Source organism: Salvelinus alpinus, chromosome 23 (assembly GCF_045679555.1).
Source record: "Salvelinus alpinus chromosome 23, SLU_Salpinus.1, whole genome shotgun sequence".
Classification (NCBI taxonomy): domain Eukaryota; kingdom Metazoa; phylum Chordata; class Actinopteri; order Salmoniformes; family Salmonidae; genus Salvelinus; species Salvelinus alpinus.
The window spans coordinates 27,361,149-27,378,819 of NC_092108.1; the positions used below are offsets into that span (position 1 = coordinate 27,361,149).

General features: G+C 45.7%; 1 protein-coding gene across 3 annotated transcripts in view; it reads right to left on the reverse strand.

Annotated features, from left to right (window-relative positions):
* Positions 1 to 17,671, reverse strand: part of LOC139550694 (pre-B-cell leukemia transcription factor 1-like) — a 67,643-nt gene continuing 49,972 nt past the window's right edge. Inside the window, exons 3-9 of one of the 3 annotated variants that reach the window (XM_071361772.1) lie at positions 9,508 to 9,761; positions 8,091 to 8,281; positions 7,403 to 7,538; positions 6,945 to 7,104; positions 5,720 to 5,832; positions 4,269 to 4,355; positions 1 to 2,339 (exon numbers count right to left, since the gene is read on the reverse strand). In XM_071361772.1, coding sequence (XP_071217873.1) covers positions 2,247 to 2,339; positions 4,269 to 4,355; positions 5,720 to 5,832; positions 6,945 to 7,104; positions 7,403 to 7,538; positions 8,091 to 8,281; positions 9,508 to 9,761 — 1,034 coding nt within the window. In that variant the 3' untranslated portion in view covers positions 1 to 2,246. Of the gene's footprint in view, positions 2,340 to 4,268; positions 4,356 to 5,698; positions 5,833 to 6,944; positions 7,105 to 7,402; positions 7,539 to 8,090; positions 8,282 to 9,507; positions 9,762 to 17,671 lie in introns of all 3 variants that reach the window. The other 2 variants (XM_071361771.1, XM_071361773.1) reach the window with 2 other exon arrangements.

Consider the following 17,671-nt stretch of genomic DNA (forward strand, 5'->3'; position numbering starts at 1 on the left):
TTTGTCTTGGTGTATTACATAGTATAATAAGTTTAATGTTGAAACTGCATAAATTATTGTTCAACAAAGCAAGTCAAGTACAATGTGGCAATGTTCACATAATCACATCATGAGAGAGCTAATTGACAAGAATATGGGAACCATGACATACAATAGCATACCATAAAAAGTAAATAACCAAATACTAAAGAATAACTATATAGTCCACACAACAAAAGGACAAGTACTATACAGTATATCAAATGTCCAAATATCATCTTTGTTTGTCTGAAAGAATTTTCCCACCTCTAGTTTTGCTATGGACATTAGACCTTTCAGCACATCAACATTCAATATGCTTATGAATTCTGAGGATTCATACAAGTCAGTTGAAGAAGTGAAAAGCAAGGATACAGGTGACATTATAATGTAGGTTTTTGGTTCGTAATACAGTGGAAGAAAGAATGCTGTCATATACTGTAATACATATTAAACTGCCCCAAAAATGCCTGGAAAGAGAAACAGAAATCAACTCTGGGTTTAAAGAACAGTAAAGTTACATTGTATGAGAGGGCATTGAACAGTAATGAACACTGAATCACAGGAAAACATTGTGTCTGTTCAGCATAATCATGGAGTACAAAGCATCTCATGCATGACCTGTGCATCATGGCTACTGTAAGTTCAGTCCTGGTGTTACCTGCATCCGCAGATTTATGTTTTAAATCCTATTAACGTAACGACTTCCCTGTTTAACTGGATTCTGATGCAATGTACTTAAAAACAAACTCAGTTACTACACAGATCCTTGAAAGATTTTTTACAGAAATTGTTTTTTCTGAATTGGACTGTTCAACATTGTTTTTCAATTAGGCAGCATTGTTCAGTTGGTTATCATCCCCCACCAGAATTGGGAAAATTAGCAAAAGGTACAATAAAAAATCCAACATGTGAATATAGCTAGATGGGTTAGGACCTCTTGAAAGTACACATAAAATGTCAACAATAGATCAATAAGTATAAAGGTTTTGGTTAACAGTAACATTAGGTGACTAGTGTGAATCAAGCTCGTATGGGTTGTTGATGACAGGTGTTTATTGAATTTATGATTTTCTTTTACACAACATAACTGTAACTTCACACGATTACCTCTGATGAGACACATGGATACTCAATGAGGTGGTTGTTTAAAAGGAGGGCACTCCTCTTGTTCACAGGCCCTTAGACAATCAATAGCACACACTCCATTCCCCTGTTCCAATATCCACACTAGCATACTTAGAATGAAGCATGTATTGGGCATGCATTCTAAGTGGTACACTAGTATGGATATTGGAACAGAGCCCTGTGAGTGCTTGTTGGCCCACAGCGCTCCCACATTCTGACAAGATATCAAAGGGGTCGTGGGGCAGAAGTTTATAAACCAGGAAGACACACATCTACAATGTATATTCAATTGTCTACTCAATTTGCATTAAAGCCCTTAGATCAGCCAATGCGCATTCTCATACCAGCGTGTTTCCCTTTTCTAACGCCTTCCACCCAGATTGAAGACCTGCTAGTCAGGGTGAAGGGTCCTCAGAGTTCACTAGGCTGACCTGCTTTCCCAACAAGTCCTTTATGGAGAAACGAATACAAAAACATTTAGTAAATCAAGTTCTAAGTCTTCCTGGTTATTTCTCTGTGGGAGAGGGTAAAGCGAACACAGTTTGTAAAGCACACACTGTAAACAAGGGAACAACATTAAAAGCCCAAATGTCGTACCATAGAATGGGGCAGGGACCGCAAAACAAAGCATGACGAAGTGCTTCTTTCATACAATGACAAAGTTCATGTTTTAGTCAGAAAACAAATAATGTTCTTTCATATTATTTGTTTTACTTTTTAGTTGCTGAGAGGTAGAATGAAACATTTAAATTGAAGTATACAGGTTGGGTTGTCTGAATTGATCTTATCACTGAATATCATCAATATGAGTGAAACCATCACAGGTGAGTAAGCAACCTGAGCCCTCTAAATATCCTGTGAAATCTGAACAAACATTTGTATTCATCCTTTTTGTATTGTTTAGATTTTTGTTCTGACATTCCTATTACTGTATGTATCTCAAATGTCCCATAGTACTGTAGCTTAGGAAAGGTTGTTTTAGTTATGCACCCCTGAAATCTACAGGACACTGTGTAGTATGCCTCTATGTTTAACACTGTGATTGGCTCTGCCAGTTCATCGATGGGTTGTGGGAATGGAAGGTGTGGAGGGTAAAATAATCAGTTGGAGGTATCCGAGTGAACACTTCCGGGTCCTTCTGTGAGCGAGTTCACTGACGAGGGGGTCGGAGCATCCTGCCAGCCACCGTTTGTCTGTGGAGTCAAAGACAAAAGTCCTTAAAAAATATATATTAACACATATGTATATTTTCTTAGCTGCATCGGTAGCTAACATGAAACTCTTTAACTGAAATATACCCTTTTGCACTCTGCGGGATTACGCATCTTCAACATACACTATTGTGCAATTCCTCTATCAAGACTTCATCTCCCATCTGTCTCAAAATGGCCTCATGTAGAGACAATAGAGACATGTTTTTGAGAACGCACAGACCTCTCACACACAAAACCTACAAGATGGTTGATGGGAGAATCAATTATAGCAAATTATCACATCAGCTATTGGGATGAAAATATAATGGGTTCGTAAAATGGGAGGCAATTTCCAATCCCGGGAAGATAGGTCGATTTAAAGAGCATTTGGGACATTAATAGCAATTTCCATGCCATCAGTGAAAGCTGTTGGAGATGGGCTTTGGCACCCTCTTATTTTCAAACCCTGTTATTTCACATAGAGCAACTTTCATCACATTTAGAACCGAGGGGAGCAAAAAAACACTTTTAAAATCTTCAGCTTTGGTGACACCTTTCGCCTATTTCACAGCCGTAATTACTGTTCAAGGATAAAAGAGAGCTCCGGCATGTGAAGGCTGCTCACTGACTCAGCTCAGGCATTAGAAACCTCAGAATGAGTGGAAATTGTTTAGCTGCACAATAAAAGATCCATCCAAGATTAAAAGCTTCTATAGAAAAGTCTAAACATCAAAATAATAATAATATGATTCTACAATATAAATGAAGTGTCTTACAAGGACATCATATTTTGATGTTTGAATACATTGTTTGAAAACATAATTGCATAAAAAGTTCATTTGGATTCGGCTCAGATTTTGAGGTATGGGGGCAGAGGGTCACAATATCTACACAGCCAGTTAGGTGTTGACGACTGATGTGCTGCAAATGTGAATGCCCGTATTGGTTTGTCAAAGGCTGCCTCACAGAAACCACCTACTATGCATCCACTGAATAACAGACAGTGATCTTAACATTGCCCATTTTCATCAGCCCTCATTTAGCTTAGTTACAGCATAGTTTACCGAGGACGCTCAGTAGAACGTCTTCAGTCCACCACCACTTCCTTTTTTAGCATCTTGGGTTGGACATTACAGGGCTCGCTGCTGTCAGTGTCATTGTGGTTGTTGGACGAATGATGCGACCGATGCACTCAGACTGCTGGCCCAGACCCCCTCTCACCCTGCTGTGACTGCCTTATTGATTCCCCTCTCTACAACACAGCCTGTCACTGTAGATCTTAACACTACACACACACCCTCCAGTGTTCCCAGCCTTGCCCTGCCAAAACCCCATCAGAACATGGCATTCTGGTAGATAGATTTGACTGAAGCTTATACTCTGGGGCGATTATTTTTGGGGGGGCTCTTGGAATGGGGAAGAAATTAGGTCTGTGTTTCTTTTCATTTGGTGCCACGTGAGCTGAGTGTTGGACAGGCAGGGTGTCACCTGTGGCCTTGTTCCTGTCGGCTGCAGGTGCCTCGCTAACACTAATGTCCCCAGACAGGCAGGCTCTGAGCGTGTCCGTACGCCTGGCCGGCCGCCTCTCGCTCCGTCTGACTCCTGCCTCCTCACCTGGCGCCCGGGGCATTACCAGTACACAAGGGCCGTCGCCTGGACAACAGCCCAGCCACCAACAGGCCACTGCTAACTAAGTGGCATCCCACACACTTTGGCTTCCAAATAATTGTGCAAAGGGACAAACTGAAACCCTAATAAAGGCAGCTTTCTATCGAATTGTTGGTTAAATGTATGAACATTCGGAACAAAAGAAGAATATCTATAGAAGTATAGTATAGAAATAGTTATTTTTCTTTCAAAGAGACCAAAGTAAGACGAGGCAATATTGTGATGAAATTAAAGAAAGTTGTTGTTTGCTGGTGTTCTTACATTGCCCTGTGGACTGTACATCTGGCTGGCGGCGATGCTGTCACTGTATCCTCCTGTCTGGCTGATAACATGGCGAAGAGTATCCACCTGGAACGAATGCACACACAGACACACGTAGAGAAAAGGGCGGGTCAGACAGACAAAAGCTCTAGATGAAAAAGACCTTCATGCATAAGAAAGGTCAGTCTGATAGCAAAAGGGTATCATGCACTGGGAAAGGTTACCACAGCAACAGTTTAGAATGATTTGGCCTGTAATACAGGTTCAACACAATAGATATCACAAAAGAACAACGACAAACAACCACAAATATCATCACAAGGGAACTCATATGAATATCTTATTACAATTCAAAGAGGAATGAAAATTAAACAAATTCCTCTCCTCAGTGGCTGGGAATGAGTGTGGAGCCAAATGACCCCCTGACAAGGACAACCCAGTATCAACCCAGGAGATCTCTTGTCCACCCCAGGGGTTAATACTATGCATATTCATGAAACACCTCAAGCATTTGGAGAGTTGTGTAACGGCTTTCTTCCTGGGATGAAGGAGAGGACCAAAACGCAGCGCGGCTAGTGTTCAACATGATTTAATAAAGAATATAACGTGAACACTACAAGCTACAAAACAATAAATGTGAAAACAGTCCTATCTGGTGCAGAACACAAAGACAGGAAACAATCACCCACAAACCAAGAGTGCAAACAGGCTACCTTAATATGGTTCCCAATCAGAGACAATGACTAACACCTGCCTCTGATTGAGAACCATATTAGGCCAAACAACCAACCCAACATAGAAACACAAAACATAGAATGCCCACCCAGCTCACGTCCTGACCAACTAAACAAAGACTAAACAAAGGAAATAAGGTCAGGAACGTGACAAGTTGATTTAAAAATAAAGGTGGGATGGATGGAGAGACGAACAGGTGGTGACTCTTCAACCCATCCTATGGTGAATGAGACTTCCTCCCAATCCCAAAACTCAGAAAACTCTGTGCTAGTCATCGTTGTCCAACGGGGCAACGTCAGAGGACTGTTGTACATCAGTGGCTATGACAACTGTTGTCAGCAGTGTTGACGAGTCTTGTATTGTTTCCAAATCTGTCTGCAGTCGTCTATTCATTCATGAGCCTGATAATGGCCGCCACATCAGTGTACGGCTAAAATCACATATGACCTCTGTCTCACGGACTAGGTCAAGAGATTGGGATTCAGATTTCAATGAAACCTTGTAGGCCGGGCAGTGCTTGAACAACTGAGCAGGGAGATTCAGTCTTTTAATACTAGACCTCATAAGGCTGTCCGCCGTGGGGCAATGACTGTCTTCAACAGGCCACTAATAGGCTACTAGTGTATGACTGCTAGCTAGGTATCTATCTACATGACAACTAGTGTACTAATGTATGGATTACGTAGATAACGTACTAGTCTCTGCGAGGGTCCTACCTGGGACTGAACATTGGCCCCAACCCCGGCCCCCTGGTATGAGTCCCCATTCAGAGCCTGCACACTCATAAACAAGTCTCCGGAGTTTGACATGTTAAAAGAGCCAGCAGAACCTGGGAGGCCAGAGAGTGAAAGAGAGAAAGAGAGAGAGGGGGAAGGGAGGAAGAGAGAGAAGAGAAGAAAGGAAAGACGGATTAACACGATCATGCAGCAGAAAAAGTGCAGTCAGTTGGGTTAGTAGGAGAGGGTTGAAAGCAAAATATGGTGTAGTGAACAGGGAACCACATCAGTGACCAGCCACCGTCTACTATACTGTATGTACCTATGGAAATGTAACTGAAAAATCTGGCTAAGGGGTATTCTAAGAAAATGTTGAACTATACTGTACTAATGATCAACACTACACCAACTGTTACTCCTGTGGTAACTGTGATGCCAATCATATTACTAAGAATAAGGTTAGGGGTTAAAACCGGGATGAAACTGAAACAGAATAGATGGATTGTCTTGTTGTTTAAGTTCCTTGCTACCGGACTGGTTGGATCATTAAGGAAGTGCTAATTGATCGACAGGAAGACTGAAAGAATCCTCTTTGTCCTTTTAATGGAGCCAAACTCCACAGATGTTAAAAGAGAACGCAGCCTAACTTGATTTGAAGGCAGAAAAAAACACAAGACAAGGCCATAATCCAATACAGCTGAAGGGTCACCATGATGACAAAGGACTAGGCTGGAGCGCCCCGTCAATAGCTTAATGACACACAAGAGGTCAACCAGACAAGTCACAGGATGGATGAAGTATTTCTCTAACCAAGACTGAGTCCGAAATGGTGTGTTAACCAGACAAACCCCAGAGAGAGAGAGAGAGAGAGACGGACCGTACCACTGGGCCAGAAGTTATTGGGTTAGTTCAGAAAGGGGTGGTACAGACAGCATTTTGTTAGTCAAAAGGAACAGAGACAGCGACTGGATTCTCGAGTTGGGGCCCAGGGTTGAGATGACAGTGCTCTACACCTCTCTGCTCAAAAATTTTGTATTTCTGAATTGATTTGTCCATACTACTGCAATGTGGATCCCTCCCAATGTAGCATATATAATGCTACATATATCAGCTCTTGATAATGATGATCTGTGCTCATGTTGAATTGGGGGTACGCAGCCAAACTAACATTAACAGTACTGACTTGGTACCATACTGGTCACATCCACTATGGCTGGATACTGACCTGCAGAGTTGGGGGTGGAGGGGGAGTTGGCTTGGCTGCCATGGGCTGATACACTGGTTGCACTAACGGCTGTCTTCGCGGCGTACATGTTGGCTTCCTCTTGGAACTTGCCAATGTTTTTCTTGTATCGGATTCTCTTGTTTCCAAACCAGTTCGATACCTGTGAAACATTTAAAGTACAAATTATGTGAGAAGAAATGTCTGTAGTAAATCGCCTTTTGTTTTGTTGAAACAATTGTTTGAGAAAGCTATCACATGCTATCATAAGACAGCCTATGTGATTCCATTACAGAATGCAGAATTAAACATTGGACCTGTATGACCTTATGCTAGCTGACTTCCTGTGGCATGATAGGAGCCATACTGTGTTTTCCATACATGCACACGCACAACAGAAGATTAGAGTTCGCTTCATCACACACAGGATGGATACGAGGCTTGCGACTGGCGGCACATACCTGTGACATTGTGATGGAGCACTTCTTGGCCAGCTCTTCCTTGGCCTCCTCACTGGGATAGGGGTTGGACAAGTGGGAGTAGAAATACTCATTTAGGATCTCTGTTGCCTGCTTGTTGAAGTTCCTCCTCTTTCGTCTGCAGAGAGAGAGAGAGAGAGAGAGAGAGAGAGAGAGAGAGAGAGAGAGAGAGAGAGAGAGAGAGAGAGAGAGAGAGAGAGAGAGAGAGAGAGAGAGAGAGAGAGAGAGAGAGAGAGAGAGAGAGAGAGAGAGAGAGAGAGAGAGAGAGAGAGAGAGAGAGAGAGAGAGAGAGAGAGAGAGAGAGAGAGAGAGAGAGAGAGAGAGAGAGAGAGAGAGAGAGAGAGAGAGAGAGAGAGAGAGAGAGAGAGAGAGAGAGAGAGAGAGAGAGAGAGAGAGACGAGAGAGAGAGAGACGAGAGAGAGCGAGAGAGAGGCGCGAGAGAGAGGCGCGAGAGAGAGGCGAGAGAGAGGCGAGAGAGAGAGAGAGAGAGAGAGAGAGAGAGAGAGAGAGAGAGAGAGAGAGAGAGAGAGAGAAAGGGGGAGAGAGAAAGAGAACATATTTACTATCACAAGGCAGACTATTGCTGTCCAAATAATGTAACTGCATCATAACAAAGGTTTTACCTGTTTTCATAACAATAAGTTCAAGTTAGAGAAAGACACACACAGACCTGGCATCGAGGAAGCGGGAGCGTAGGATCATGACTGCCTCACAGGTGCTCTGTTTGAGCTGCATCTGGATGGAGCTGAACTTGCGGTGGATGATCCCCACCATGCGTTCTATCTCTTTGGGCGAGATGGGCCGTGTGCGGCTCTGCTCCCTCAGCAGGTTCATCACATGGGTGGTAAACTCATTACATGCCTAAAGAGACAGACAGGCACACTCATATGAGGCAGATAGCATTCTCACTGACTTGAATACAGCAGAGAAGTAAGACATTGCAAGCAAGTATGTCATAAGTATATCGCTGTTGGAAAACAACACTTTTGCCAATTTTCATTATTATAATATTGAAGGCAGTGACTCCCCTCAATGTACTGTGAACATTTTGAGACTATAGAAAATGTACTCAAAATAGCTTCATAATTGTATGTTCGTTAATGGGGGAAAAAATCTGTTTTTCCATTTCCTGAAAAGTTTCTGTTTTGGAGAAAATAGGTTCTCATTCGACAATGACGAAATCTAGTAGTTGTACTACAAGTACTAAAGAGTAGTAGTAGTAATACAAGTATTGCAGTGTTGTGGCAGATACAAAGCAGTGGATTAGTTATACAACTAAGCCGAGACTTTCTTTGTATATTGAGGAGACTTTTCTTCAACAGTTAAGAAAAAAATGAAGATGTCTAAAATGACAGGAGGCTTTCTTTCCTGTTCACCAGGTTTGAACTGTCTTTCTGTTTCTCTCTCTTCACTTCTCTCTCTGTCCTTTCACTCAATGTCTCACTCGTTCTCTCTCTCTCTCTCTGTCAGAATCAGTCACTGGGAAGTGTCTGCTGTGTTTGGGGACAGGGGAGTCTGTTGACTGTCAGCACCGGGGTCGCGTCAGTTGAAACGAGACACAGTTCAGTGCAACAGCCGTTCCGCCCGTACACACTGTATCGGTAGTACACATAGTGGTGACATGGGTATACTCAGGTGCATAAGTAACACTGTGACAGGTAGTGATGACGAGTCTGCTTAAGATGATGACAGGTGGTAATATATATGACAGGATGCTCTCTTTGGCGAAGGATGAGTGTGTGACTGATAAAATGTTTGCCAGCTGAAAAGTGATTTCTGAAAGCGTGGTTGCTCAGGAGGTGCTTTGGGGGGTTTGATTTGAGAATAATTATCTAAATATAACAAAACTTGTGTGCAGTGTGAGTGTAGTGAGATGGCAGTGGGGTTGTCTATTGGTGCGGAGAGAGGACAGTTACAAGTGGCTTGGTCGTCAATATGTAGTGAGATGGCAGAACTCAGAGCAGACAGGACTTAAGGGAGAGAAGGGTTGCCAATAGCATGTGAGAGGAGTTGTGAGGATCTTCTTAGAGCCGAAGGGGTTTATGGGAAGGGAGAGAGCAGTTATGAGGGACGTGGTCTGTCCTCACCTGTTCATACTTCTCCAGCTCTGTGTGGTAGATTCCGCGGATCTGAGTAAGCTTGGCCCGGTAGTCTGAGTGTTCTGCCGAGTTTGTGTCCGAGCCCACTCCTCCTCCCGCTGCAGCTGCTGCTGCAGCCGCCGCCACCGCAGACCCGCCCCCTTTCTCCGGTCCGGAAACGCCTTCCGCCAGAAGCATGTTGTCCAATCGCATGAGTTGGGCATCTGGAGGCTCCTCCTCCTGGGAACCACGGATACTGAGCACTGTAGAGACAATAGAGAAGAAAAAAAGCAGTTAGTAACAAACTAGTGATGTAAAATCTTACACAATATTGACGCTAACACAACATCTGATTGTTAGCAGTGGCACTGCAAAGGAAAGAGGCAAAGTTAACATTAATGGACAGCGCTGTAATAAAAAAAATACTATTTGGATGAGAAGTGAAGTGACTGCAGTGTACCACTGTACTTTCTTCTTTCTACAGTCTTCAACCTGTTCCCTCTGAAATATGACCGTCTCTTTAATAGCCCACGTCTGTGCCATAAAAACCTGGATCCTACTGAGCCTGGCAGCACCCACGATAATAAAACTATCATCTCATTGATTTTGAATATCATTTCATGTAAATAATTAACACAGACTTCCAAGAGAGTTCATTTTTCTTTGCACTCCTGAAGAGCAGATTAGGATATTTTCTTAGTGGCTAAAACAATAACATATTTTCATAAAAAGATAATAATCTTCCTGGTCAGGCAAACTAATACTATCATCACAACCTGACCGGGGTAAAAATGGTACAATAATGATCTACTCCAGCTGAAGAGCAATACAATGACTCATGTCTAATATCAATGTGGATCATCTCAGTGATAAGGAACAAAAACTATTTATTAACACCAGACAAGCTATGCCGGTATAGTCTTATTTATGGGTCACTGTCACACCACAACCATCGTTTCTAACTTACTAAATAAATGCTACGCTAGATTTTGAATAACAGTTAGCAAACAAGCAGCAAAATTGAAAGACTCCCCTAACGGCTGCTGAAAGGGTGCTAACAAGGTCGTTGTCAGTCCTATTTAGGCGACTGGCCCTTAAGGCTACCGGCCCACTTCTGGCCCTGGTCACACAGTTTGGGGTGTCCAGTCTTAGCGATAGGAGTGGTAGCCAGTTTGGCCCTGCTCCTCACCTCTCACACCCCCATAGGCACGTAGCTCTCTGCTCCCTCCCCCTCGCCCGCTGCTCCACTGGAGAGGTGGCTGTGACATGCCACACACCAACATCAGCCAGTACCACAGAGTGCAAAATGATGTTCCATGGTATATGCACTCAGAGGAATATGCAAACAACACCTGTCACCCCCGTACATCCACAGATACACGCTTACCCACACACACCTACAAATCCACACACCCATCTACAAACGCAAACACCAAAGGTTGTTTGAAGATAACATTCCTTCAACTGTTCCTCCTGTGGTCTTATACAGTTAAATGGTGTGCGTATCAGTGGAGGCTGCTGAGGGGAGGACGACTCATAATAATGGCTTGAATGGAGTAAATGGAATGGCATTTGATACCATTCCACTGATTCCACTCTGGCCATTAACACGAGCCCTTCCTCCCCAATTAAGATGCCACCAACCTCCTGTGGTGTGTACTCCACAGTGAAATCATGTCTATCATGTCTGACAAACGGTGAAGTGGAGCATCTTGAGAGAGAAACATGTCCACTACAGCCCCTTTCAGCCAAAAGTGTGATCTAGTGAGGACAACACTCAGAAAAGATTCAGAATTGAGAAAACACTGTATATTTGGGAGTGTGTTTCACTATGGTACCAGCAGGGCTGTGTTTCACTATGGTACCAACAGGACTGTGTGTCACTATGGTATCAGCAGGGCTGTGAGTGGTGTGTGGACGTGGACCACACTGCTCTTCCTCTGTCTGCCACTAGAAGGCTCCCTAAGTAAAGGAGCAGAGCTATCTGTCTCTCAGAGGTGGTAAAAACAACCAGGTGTAGCCTGTTCATTTCATCCACCATCTTTACACAGACTGGCAGCATACACTACACTGCCTGGACATAGTACATGTCTGCATCAATTAATATATATGCATACCTACTATAAGGGGTAAATCACTACCTTTAAACATACAGTATTTACAATTGCTAAGAGTGACAATTCGACAGAATGGCAGTAAATGAAAGAGGTGGCTTGCTGAGAGAGATGTGCTGGAGTACACTGTCTGGCCCATGTTACTGTATGTTGCTCTATGCTTTTGTCTGTGGGTATGTCCACAGAGATATGCTGTCTGCCTGCTGACCTCTCCAGTGAGAGTGGGGTCAAGATGGATTCCCAAGCCCTCACAGAGAACCTGTCTCTCCCATGAAGCCTCTACCCTCCCCCCCATCCACACCCGATCAGCTTCACCATCTGAGCATGCGGACTCAGGAGGCAAAATGTCAATGGTTATCAGAAGACTGGAAAGGTCAGGGTTTCAGAAAGGAGAGTGTGTGTGAGTGTGTGTGTGTGTGTGTGTGTGCGTGCGTGCGTGCGTGCGTGGGTGTATTTGCTTGCATGTGTTGTGGGTGTTGACTACTGTCCACTTAAAATATTTATCCTGGTAGCGTCCCTTAAAACTTAAAAAGCCCAAAAGCTATTTCACCTCAGTCAGTCATCTCCTAACTAATCTCTCGTTCCTCAGCTGTAGAACCCTCCCAACCGACCAAACAACAATCTCTCAGTCAATGTCACTATCTCTAACCTCATTGTCCACTCTGAATCTAAAAGACTGAGACGAGATAGAGAACAACAAATCAAATATTGCCTTGCTATTTCTTGCAGACTAGGAAAACTAGAATACTGTGAGGTTTTCCTGACAACAACATGTAGGGTACCTCCAACTGGAGAGGAAACCTAATGAGGCAAACAGTGATTTATTCGTTCACAGTATCCTCCAGTGCAACACTAAAAGCATGAAATTGATTAAATAAATACAATGAATAAAGATAATGATACAATTCACTGTGCTGTGGCATAATTACTCTAACCATAGCCATCAGATTGACTTATTCCTGTTCAGTAATGGCCATGAATTAGATGAAAGTCCTCAACGCCAGTCCAGCATCATAGAGTGAACTCTGCCACCCTAAAACACTACATCATAATCATCTGGCAATAGGAGGCGGATTCTTCAAGAAACAATGGCTTTATATAATCATTTAAATGTCCAAAAATTGATGTACCAATCCCAGATTGCCCCTTTAAAATACCGTACTATTGTTAGAATGTCTCCTTCTGTTTCCCATTGGTCCTACTGTTTCCATTGATAGGTCCCTCAGGCCAGTATTCTTAGACTAGCAGTGTGTCTCTATAAAAAGACTGCGATCATTTCATTTTGACCGTTACAGACAGACTTTAATTGAACAGTGAGAGCACTCACAATCCCCCTCTCCCTCCCTCTGTACTCATGTTTAATTCAACCTCTCTCTTTCCCCCACAGAGCAGCAATATGAAAAATAAAAATGGTGAAGTAACCATCCATCTGATGAAATAACTGAAATAATTTCATGTTCTGAATTAAGACTATTGTTTGTTTAAAGGATGGATCTGTCACGATCGTGTGGGGGATTGACGGACCAAAACGCAGCATTTGGAAAATAAGCCATCTTCCTTTTATTTTGAAGAAGGAAAAATGAAACAAAACACACTTACAAACTAACCAAAACAATGAACGACCGTGAAGCTATGAACGTAGTGCACATACATGCTACAAACGTATAACATAGACAATTACCCACATCAAACGAAAGCCTATGGCTACCTTAAATATGGCTCCCAATCAGAGACAGAAATCAGCTGTCTCTAATTGGGAACCCATTCAGGCAACCATAGACTTTCCTAGACAACTACACCCAACATAGACACAGCTAGACACATACACTCAACACAAACCCATACACTACACCCAACACCCCCTTTACCATATAACCACCCAAAACCGACAAAACACAAACATTCCCCATGTCACACCCTGACCTAACTAAAATAATAAAGAAAACAAAGAATACTAAGGCCAGGGCGTGACATAACCCCCCCCTTAAGGTGCGAACTCCGGGCGCACCAGCACACAGTCTAGGGGAGGGTCTGGGTGGGCTTCCTTCCACGGTGGCGGCTCCGGCACTGGTCGTGGTCCCCACCCCACCACAGTCACTAACCGCCTCCGTAGCTTCCTCCAAATGACCCCCCTCCACATTAACCCCACTGAATTAAGGGGCAGTTCCGGACTAAGGGGCAGCTCCGGACTAAGGGGCAGCTCCGGACTAAGGGGCAGCTCCGGACTAAGGGGCAGCTCCGGACTAAGGGGCAGCTCCGGACTAAGGGGCAGCTCCGGACTAAGGGGCAGCTCCGGACTAAGGGGCAGCTCCGGACTAAGGGGTAGCTCCGGACTAAGGGGCAGTACCAGGATAAGGGGCAGCACCAGGATAAGGGGCAGCACCAGGATAAGGGGCAGCACCAGGATAAGGGGCAGCACCAGGATAAGGGGCAGCTCCGGACTGAGGAACGGCAGCTCCGGACTGAGGGACGGCAGCTCCGGACTGAGGGACGGCAGCTCCGGACTGAGGGACGGCAGCTCCGGACTGAGGGACGGCAGCTCCGGACTGAGGGACGGCAGCTCCGGACTGAGGGACGGCAGCTCCGGACTGAGGGACGGCCCATGGCTGGCTGACGGATCTGGCTGCTCATGGCTGGCTGACGGATCTGGCTGCTCATGGCTGGCTGACGGATCTGGCTGCTCATGGCTGGCTGACGGATCTGGCTGCTCATGGCTGGCTGACGGATCTGGCTGCTCATGGCTGGCTGACGGATCTGGCTGCTCATGGCTGGCTGACGGATCTGGCTGCTCATGGCTGGCTGACGGATCTGGCTGCTCATGGCTGGCTGACGGATCTGGCTGCTCATGGCTGGCTGACGGATCTGGCTGCTCATGGCTGGCTGACGGATCTGGCTGCTCATGGCTGGCTGACGGATATGGCTGCTCATGGCTGGCTGACGGATCTGGCTGCACATGGCTGGCTGGCGGATCTGGCTGCACATGGCTGGCTGGCGGATCTGGCAGATCCTGTCTGGTTGGCGGCTCTGGCAGATCCTGTCTGGTTGGCGGCTCTGGCAGATCCTGTCTGGTTGGCGGCTCTGGCAGATCCTGTCTGACGAATGGCTCTAGCGGCTCCTGACTGACGAACGGCTCTGACGGCTCGGGACAGACGGGCGGCTCTAATGGCTCGGGGCAGACGGATGGCTCTAATGGCGCTGGGTAGACGGATGGCTCTAATGGCGCTGGGTAGACGGATGGCTCAGATGGCGCTGGGTAGACGGATGGCTCAGATGGCGCTGGGTAGACGGGCAGTTCAGGCATCGCTGTGCAGATGGCAGACTCTGGCCGGCTGAGGCGCACTGTAGGCCTGGTGCGTGGTGCCGGAACTGGTGGTACCGGGCTGGGGACACGCATCTCAGGGCTAGTGCGGGGAGAAGGAACAGGGCATACTGGACCCTGGGAGCGCACATTAGGCCTAGTGCGTGGTGCCGGAACTGGTGGTACCGGGCTGGGGACACGCATCTCAGGGCTAGTGCGGGGATAAGGAACAGGGCATACTGGACCCTGGGAGCGCACATTAGGCCTAGTGCGTGGTGCCGGAACTGGTGGTACCGGACTGGGGACACGCATCTCAGGGCTAGTGCGGGGAGCAGCAACAGGACGCACAGGACTCTGGGGACACACAGGAGGCTTGGTGCGTGGTTTAGGCACTGGTGGTAAAGGGCTGGAGACACGCACCATAGGGCTAGTGCGTGGAGGAGGCACTGGTTGTACTGGGCTGGGGACTGTCACAGGAGAGTTAGTACGTGGGGCTAATACAGGAGGTGCAGGACTAGGGAGGCGTACAGGAGGCCTGGTTCGTGGGACTGTCATTCCCAGACGGTTAGCACGCACATCAGGACGAGCATGGAGAGCTGACTCAGGTAACATCACATCCCGCACACGCTCTGTCGGGTGGATCTTGTGCCTCACGCACCAACACAGCAGCTCCCTCATTTCACTCTCTTCCAACCTCCCCAATAAATCCTTAACAGTCTCTGTATCATTCCCATTGCTCACCTCCAATATCAGCCCGACTGGCTCAGGTTCCCTCTTAGAGTCCTCACGGGTAGCACGGGAAGTTGACGCAGATCTCCCATCTGGACTCGCCACACTCCCCATGAGCCCCTCCCCAAGAAATTTTTGGGTATTACTCACGGGTCTCCAGCCTTGCTTCCGTGCTGCCTCCTCATATCGCCTCCTCTCGGCTTTCGCTGCCTCCAGCTCTTCACGAGGGAGGCGATATTCTCCCGGTTGTGCCCAAGGTCCCTTACCATCCAGTATCTCCTCCCATGTCCAAGAATCCTGTGTAGGTGGGTCCTGTTGCCGCTTTACATGCCGCTTGGTCCTGCATTGGTGGGTAATTCTGTCACGATCGTGTGGGGGATTGACGGACCAAAACGCAGCATTTGGAAAATAAGCCATCTTCCTTTTATTTTGAAGAAGGAAAAATGAAACAAAACACACTTACAAACTAACCAAAACAATGAACGACCGTGAAGCTATGAACGTAGTGCACATACATGCTACAAACGTATAACATAGACAATTACCCACATCAAACGAAAGCCTATGGCTACCTTAAATATGGCTCCCAATCAGAGACAGAAATCAGCTGTCTCTAATTGGGAACCCATTCAGGCAACCATAGACTTTCCTAGACAACTACACCCAACATAGACACAGCTAGACACATACACTCAACACAAACCCATACACTACACCCAACACCCCCTTTACCATATAACCACCCAAAACCGACAAAACACAAACATTCCCCATGTCACACCCTGACCTAACTAAAATAATAAAGAAAACAAAGAATACTAAGGCCAGGGCGTGACAGGATCATAGTCATACCTTTCTGTCTTACTGGGCTGTAATATGTTTGCAAAGCACTAGTCTGTACACAAACACAAACCTACCACACAGCCAACCACACAAACACACACACAGGGAAAATGCCCATACATAAAACAGCCTTCTCTGCATATTGGCAGACTTTTCCCCTCTCTCTCAGCCTCCAGCCCTGGCTCCCAGTGAGCGCTTTCAAATGAAAGCATGTTTAATTAATGATGTTGAAGTATTCTGTCACAATTAGGAAGATGAACGGCCAAACAAGGCAGCACTGATGTCCCTGACAGCCATGATGAAAGTTTACCCTCCTCGCCTTTGACTGGCAGCTAGCAACCAATGCTGGATCGGATCCATTTCATGTCGATACAGTAACGCAATACACTCCTCCGCAGTGCTGTGTGTACGTGTGTGTGTTTCTGTGGGTGTGTGTGTTTCTGTGGGTGTATGTCTGCGTGTGTGTATCTGTTTGTGTGTGTATGTGCGCATATCTCTGGACCACGTCACAGCGTCAGGCCTATGAGCACAGTCTGTATTGATTCTGTGGGCACACGTCATCCAGGGTTTCAGCGGTCCATAAATCAGCCGTGTTCCTGACGCAGGCGCGCAGTGCCTGTCTGTGTGGGCCTATCACAAACCCTATGTGTGTATGTGTGAGTGTGTGTGTGAGTGTGTGTGTGGGCCTGCCACAGGCCAGTCAGCGGGAATGGTAGCGACAGACACATGATAATCGAACATCACCACCATTCATCCCTGCCACACAGCATTCTGGGACATGAAAAACAACAATCTGGAATCCTGAGGAAGCAGTGTGATGATTTACAATGGACATGACGAGTATCACAACTAAAACAAATTGTCAACTGACTTCCCTAGTCCTTAAGGATTCATTGTTCAAGCCATCAACATAATCCACTGCTCTGCATGTGATGGCAGCATGGTATGAATAATCTGTTAGCATAGAAACAATGAATTCTATTCATTTCAATGTGGTTCGTCTGATAGACGCGTAAGCTACTGATGCTAATCAATAGTTACTAAATGCATGGGTGTCTACCGACATCGGTAGCACAGCGCCTATTAAAGTCAGTCAACAAGCATGTTCTGTTCCTTTAAAAAAATCACAAAGCAGTTTTGTCCTTAGAAAGGTTTACTCCTCACTGTGTTCACAGGAAAGTCTCCATGG